This window comes from Sprattus sprattus (assembly GCF_963457725.1).
Source record: "Sprattus sprattus genome assembly, chromosome: 7".
NCBI lineage: Eukaryota > Metazoa > Chordata > Actinopteri > Clupeiformes > Clupeidae > Sprattus > Sprattus sprattus.
This window is the reverse complement of record NC_137926.1, coordinates 18,002,178-18,009,677: the sequence shown is the minus strand read 5'-3', so window position 1 is coordinate 18,009,677 and position 7,500 is coordinate 18,002,178. Positions and strand designations below refer to the sequence as shown.

The 7,500-nt window shown below is 43.2% G+C and overlaps 1 protein-coding gene across 1 annotated transcript in view; it reads right to left on the bottom strand.

Moving 5' to 3' along the window:
* Window positions 1-7,500, bottom strand: part of tspan9a (tetraspanin 9a) — a 79,135-nt gene that overhangs the window by 9,670 nt on the left and 61,965 nt on the right. The window contains exon 4 of the mRNA XM_080841640.1: window positions 273-374. Within this exon, the coding sequence (XP_080697766.1) occupies window positions 273-374 (102 nt within the window). The remainder of the gene's footprint in view (window positions 1-272; window positions 375-7,500) is intronic.

Sequence of the window (7,500 nt, the reverse complement as noted above, 5' to 3'; positions counted from 1 at the left end):
AAAAGATTCTCACACTCACTGGAGAAAGACACACAAATGAAGCCCTTTTGAAATATAACTTGAAATCTGCCGAGTGCTTCACGGCAGTGAGCCTCTCACATTCTCCATTTTGCATGTACTGCTTCTCCAGAAGGAGACCTGATGATTGGAGGGGTTATGTGAACAACAGTCTGCCAGACCACGCGGGACTGGCAGTTCATGTTCACATCCACACACAGACACACACACTTGTGTGGGTGCGCTTGTAACAAACACTGTGCCCCCAGTGGTACCTCTGCTTGTATGATGTTCCAGGCGTTCCTCAGGCCGATGTTGTTATTCGTGTTGTAGAGAGCCAGGCCATCTTTCAGATCCTGCTTAGCATTCTCACTGACCTGCACATGAAACAGACAAAGGGAGATGATCAGACATTAAGGGAGTTAGTGAGTGAGTGAGAGAGAGTGTGTGTGTGTGTACTGTATATGAGAGTGTGTCTAAGTGTGTGTGTGTGAGAGAGAGAGAGAGAGAGAGAGAGAGAGAGAGAGAGAGAGAGAGAGAGAGAGAGAGAGAGAGAGAGAGAGAGAGAGAGAGAGAGAGTGTGTGTGAGTGAGTGTGAGTGAGTCTGAGGCTATGCTTGAAATGTACACTCACTAGTGTATCAGCCATTATGTAGTGCTGTCAAATTCTCAACTGTAAATTGTATTCACTATATAGTTCACTATAAAATTCCACGGAGCAGCGCAAATTGTCAAACGATGTGCACTGCAACTTTCTCCAGATAGCACAGTTCATTGCTAGGTGAATGAACTGAAGAAGACGACCAGATACACCTTAATTAGTTCACAGCAAATGTTTTCGGTTTATTTTGACTTTTTATTACACTTTGTATAAGCTTTCCTAATTTCTGTACAAGGTCAAGGACAAACACATTTGGTGCCTTCTAAAAGCATTTTACTCTTTCTGGCGACTGCTACTGACATGGAATGTTTTGGAAGGTAGTGTCTGAAATTGTCTGAGTGGATGTTTTGAACACAGTTTGAGTGTGTGTTTGTGTGTGTGTGTGAGAAAGAGAGAAAGATAAGGCTAACAAAAATAAACCCATTAGTCAAAAGAGTGATGTTATTCGACATCTGGATGGCGAATGTGGAGCTCCACTGTCAGATGTGATGTGTGGGTTGGGTGTAGTTATTTCCTTGGCTGACGTGGTTATGCGCGGTTGTTTGGCTAAATGATTACAGTGTACACATCTCCTCTGAGAAACATCAACCCTCTCACAGCCCAGAAGGAGCCTGGCCTCTCAGGCGAAGAGAGCACTACCTCATTACTGATATCCATCCCAGAAGCACCACTGCAGCACACATCTGTGTTTATTTACACAAGCTCTCTCTTTCTCTCTCTCTCTCTCTAACACTTTCTATCACTTTGTCTAGTATCATAACTACCTTCTATCCCCTGTCTTTCTCTTTCTTTTGGCTTTTCAGTTATTTCATCATTACATTTCATCATAAATGCCTCACAAATATATGGCAGATATACCAATAGTAGTCTTCTGTAGTCAACTGCATCAACTAGTCAACATTTTGTGCCAAAAAAAAGAAAACAGCAGTCTACAACTCTTTTTAATTAATTAAATGAATTCACACACACACACTATCTCTCTTTGCACCGAGTCTAAACTGATCGAAAACACATAGGTATATTTCACTGGAGTGCTAATTAGACATCCAATCAGAGATCAGATGGAGCTGTTTCTAAGCCGTGAAGCCAATTAGCAAATAGGTCTGGGTGCAAACGATGGCACCTTCACTGAGCATGTCATTACTGTTGAAAACGACACTGTAGAAATAATTACACCATTTCACACCAGCATATAGATCATTCGGAATTAGCAAGGACAGGAGTGGCATTTCTGAAATGTGTAAGCACGTACGCGCACGCGCACAAACACACACGCACACACAGACACACACTCAGCCAGGCACTCTACAGCTGATCATTATTTTCTCAAAGAATTATAGGTTAAATACGGCAAACAACTTTTTTTAAAGCCATCATTAGGCAAATGTTTCCACATAAAAGTTTCCACAGACAGCCACCCACTAAGGAAAGATATAGTGCTGTAAGTCTATTCTCTGAAATGGTTGGACCCACATACTGTAGGTCAGATTTCTTTTGCAGTAACAGCTCTTTCAAAGTCTTCCGTGTGGGTGTGTGGAGGGATATTCATGAATGTGAATAGATTCAAACAGTCAAAACAAAACCAGAACATACACACACATCCTACTCATTCGAATGCATGAGATACCAAAATCGATATGTGCTGAAACTTTGTTGGAACACCAATGAAATGTAATAAAACAGAATAATACATTCTCACTCCAATTAAAACGTTGTTCACATACACACAGATAGCATGGATGCCTCCTCAGCTGCATTATATATGAAACTCAATACTGGTTTTCATAATGAAGTCAAGACACGGTCAGTGTGTGTGTGTAAGATTGTAAAGATGTCTCTATGGTAGCCTATGTCAGGATACACACATACACACACACTCACACACTCACTCACAAACACACATGCATGCACAGTTAATTAACTGCCAAGAAACAATGAGATGGGAACAGAAAGCTGCTCATACTTATTCCTCAAGCCTCCATTTATCTTTCCCATCTGACTGTGTCTGCGTGTGTGTGTGTGTGTGTGTGTGTGTGTGTCTACTGTCTACTTTAGAATATTCTAATATGGCTGTGACATAGCACTCAGGGACATTCCAATTACTGCTCTGTTTTCTGCCAAGTGGAGAAGTGGGGATATGTGTGACTGTTTGTAAGTTTGAGTGAGTGTGTGTGTGTGTGTGTGTGTGTGTGTGTGTGTGTGTGTGTGTGTGTGTGTGTGTGTGTGTGTGTGTGTGTGTGTGTGTGTGTGTGTTTGTGTGTGTGTTGAGCGTATGCATATGTTCTATATCCACATCTGGCTTGACTGGCACTTTTTCCTCTGAGATGACTGCAGACTCATCTACACTAAGAAGAGCAAAGCACTAAGTACTAAGCTAACTTTGTGAGTGAGTGTGTGTGTGTGTGTGTGTGTGTGTGTGTGTGTGTGTGTGTGTGTGTGTGTGTGTGTGTGCGCGTATGCTTGTTTGTGTGATGAAGTGGTAATGGGGATTTTCAACACATACACCTACGAACACTAAGTTGAGTGGCAGGGTTATGGCCAAACGTATTAACATCCGTAGAGGTTCGTACATTGGTCGCAATTACTGACACAAGCTCAAACTGGAAAATGAACCTGTTTGCTGTCTAGTTGTGTCGGTGGTTGAGTGTGTATGTATATGTTGAGAGTGAGTATTATGTGATTGGTGAGAGTGAGTGTGTGTATGTGTAGGGGATATGTGTGTGTGTGTGGCCCTTTATGGACAGCTCTGTAGAGTGTCCTCAGGGGAGAAGGGACTGTGTCCTTGTCTGCAGTGTGACTGTGCAGGTGACAGGAAGAGCAGCAGGAACTGCTAATGAGAGGGGCCCCAGAGTGCTGTGGCTGTCCATCACACATACACACACATTCACAAACACACACACACACACACACACACACACACACACACACACACACACACACACACACACACGTGCCTCCTATCAGAGTTTTTGTCCATCCACCTTGGATCTTTCTACTGCTGATTTCTAACTGCTGGTGTCAATTAAGCGGTTCCCCTGAGACGGAAAATAACCTACACATTTGTGTCACTTCCCTGTCGTTACCTTCTCACCGGGGAAACATCATGGGGTCAGTGGTTCATAGAGAACTTGACTAGCGAGCTACCTCACGCGGTATGTTTACTTGTCCTCGTGTCAAGCTCATGTAGTCAGAGCATTTATGCGTGATGCGTGCTCAGAGAGGGACGGCCTAAGATGAAATAGCTTCCGGCTACGCGATACTGACAGGAGCATCATGGCATCAGCTTTGACAGCTCTCAAAGCTTGCCTCTTTGAATCACTCGATTTAAGTTTTCAAAGAGATGTTTCAGTATCTTTGATTTCGCAAAATAGTCGGAGGCAAAGTTAATTTGGCATAACATGATTAAAGTTGAAGACAGTAACTCTCCAGAATTCTTAGGTTTTTGCTGATTTGAGTTCAAGCTCAAGTTCTTTCTCTGCTTGTTGACTCCTACACAAGTGCTGACTGATAGTCATTTTTGCACAACACAAGTCAGATGTAATGTATGTATAAGTGTGAGTGTGTGTTTGTGTGTGTGTGTGTGTGTGTGAGGTTGGAAATATGGAGACCAAGTAACTTATTGGTCTTCGTTCCATGCCTTTTCAGTTCAGCACAAAATCATAGCATACAAACAGCTTTTATGGAAAATCTAATGTGAGACTACTTATCTCAAGGGAACTGGACAAATTAAACTTATTTTCTCTCTCTCTCTCTCTCTGTATGTACATATAGGTGTTAAAAGCTTTGAAGTGGCATGACTTTGTACTTGCTCTGAAAGAGAGTTCAAAAATAGGCCTACATTTTCAAACTGTCTTTTAAACCTGACAAAACAAACGTAGTCAAATGATGTACTAAATACCTTCTTTGCCACTGTAGTTTCAGGAAGGACAACACGGTATGCTGATACGCATTTCTGATATATAGATGCATAAAAGCCAATAACAAATGTCCTGTAATAGTGGTACAAAGTGTGTTTCAAACAATTAGTTTGTTTGTGTGATGTGTTCTCATGTTGCATGTATGAAAATTAAAGTAGCATTTTGCAGGAGTTTTGCAGAGTAGGTAAAAGTGGTCACACTTGTCTCACAAACACTACCACCAGTCCATTCAGCACAAAGCTAGCTAGTTGGCTAATGGATATATTTTGGCAATTTATTTGGTGGTAATGCTGTAAAAAGCCATTCCTATATTTCTGTGGGGTTTCATATCCAGATCAGAAATCTGCAGGTTGAACAGCTTTGGTCAACTAGTGGGGACAACGAGTGTGCTCACCTGTTCCTCACATGGCCATATGTCATCCAAATCAATTCTAGGATTTAAAAACCTGCATAGTGTGCATGATATGTTCAGGTTTGATTTCCTGGTGATTTGTGTGAAGCCAGACCTATCCAGATATGTTATGCTGTGTTTGAGCTGCTTGAAGGCAAATGTATTTATTTACCTTCATCTTTGGCCACGCTTGAGGGCCATGACAGAGAGACTGAGTGGTGTGTATCAAAGCACAGACACCCTTCTGACCTCTATCTTCTACATATCACATCATCACGGTTTGCGTGAGTGAGTAAGTGAGTGAAAGAGAGAGAGAGAGAGGAGAGAGAAGGAGAGAGAGAGAAGGAAAGAGAAAAGGAGAGAGAGCGTGAGCGAGTGAGATGGGTAAAGGTGTGATTTGGACCCTCTTTGTGTGCTTGCATAACACAGTCTGACTTCTACAAGCAAATTGATTTGTGTGCCCATATTTGTGGTGAGTGCGAAGCCACAATATAATGTAAACTGAAAATGAAAGCAGACCATCAGGACTATATTAATATGTGTTCACATCCTTTGGGTTGGGTCTGTGTATTCATTTCAATGGGGTTCTGTGTCTTTATATTGTTAGGGCTGGGTCTGTGTCTTTATATCGTTAGGGCTGGGTCTGTGTCTTTATATTGTTAGGGCTGGGTCTGTGTCTTTATATCATTAGGGTCGGGTATGTGTCTTAATATTGTTAGGGCTGGGTCTGTGTCTTTATATTGTTAGGGCTGGGTCTGTGTCTTTATATCATTAGGGTCGGGTATGTGTCTTAATATTGTTAGGGCTGGGTCTGTGTCTTTATATTGTTAGGGCTGGGTATGTGTCTTTATACTGTTAGGGCTGGGTCTGCAAATCTCTGCTCTCCTCTTGGAGATGAAAGAGCCCAGGGACTGTGGTCCACACAGTAGATTCAGGATGAGAATGTTAAGTTGTGTGCGTGAGTTTAACAGTGGGAGAGAAATGTAAGTGTGTGTGTGTGTGTGTGTGTATCTGTGTGTGCGGGGATTTTAAGTGTGCATGTGGGCATGTTAAGTGTGCATCTGGGCATGTTAAGTGTTTCCATGTAGGTGTGTAGAAATATTTGAGTGTTCATAAAGGGGTGTATAAGTGTGGTGAGTGCTAGTTGTGTGACAGTGGGTGTGTATGTGTGTGTGTGTGAGCTATGTACGAGGTGTTCATGCTGTGATTTGGCTGGCTAGAGGTGAGGAACAGGACTCGTGGTGGGGTTAGCATATGGCTTGGGACACTGCCCAGTGTTCACATCTCTCCTGCAGGCACCCCGAGGAGTAGTAGAGCTTTTAACACACACACACACACACACACACACACACACACACACAGACACTCTGACACACACCCAAACACTCACATGCACGCACGCACACACACACACACACACACACACACACACACACACACACACACTCACACTCACACTCACACTCACACACCTACACACACACTCACACACACACACACTCACAATAAAACAAAGCTTGTATTTGAGAACCCAGTTTAGTTTGCATGCACTTCAAGAAGTACACTAAGCTGTCTCCATATAATACCAGCCAACCTCAATGCTGCTCCAGCGGTGTTAAATATGCCAGCCCTCTCAATTCCTATTCTCTCTTTGTGCTATTTTCACAGCTGATGACGGGAAAAGGGTTTGATTCATCCTGCTCTCAATGACAATGGCTGGGTAGGGCTAAGGTCTGACAGATTCAGGGCACCTAAATGTGTGTGTGTGTGTGTGTGTGTGTGTGTTTGTGTGTGTGTGTGTGTGTATGTATGTGTGTTGTTATGTCTATGGGGCATTTAATGCGGCCTGTATGCAATACTGTATATAAGAAATCGGTGTGTGTGTGTGTGTGTGTGTGTGTATGTGTTTACACATTGTTTTTTTCCCACCCCATTCTAATTTCTATTTCCTCTCCTCCCCACTCCTATCCCCCCTCTGTGATCCGATCTGTTCCTTATTCGGTCATCCTCTCTCTTAATCTCATGACCTCCTCGCCTCTACACCTCTCTCCCACCTTCCACCTTTCTCCCTCCCTGTACCCCCACTGCTCCTTACACCTACCAGTAAGTGTGTGTGTGAGTGTGTGTTACATTGGAAGCTTTGTCTGGTCTGTGTTTCTGTTTATGCCTGTGTAGTGGAGCCAAGAGGCGTGTGTGTGTGTGTGTGAGAGTGTGTGTGTGAGTGTGTGTGTGTGAGTGTGCATGCGTGTGTGTGTGTGTGTGTGTGTGTTTGTGTTTGTAGAGATGAGGTATGGTCTGGAATGAGGTCAGAACTGTAAGACGGATGGGCTAATCTGCTCTACACTCCAGCCATCTGCTGCCTTCATATGGAGGGTCACTCACTCAAAAACACACACACACACACACACACACACACACACACACACACACACACACACACAGAGAGAGGGAGAAAGAAAGAGAGAGAGAGAAAGAGTGAGATATTTACGGTTCTAGGGCCATTCAGAGGTCACGTACAGGACAGCCCTAATGGCA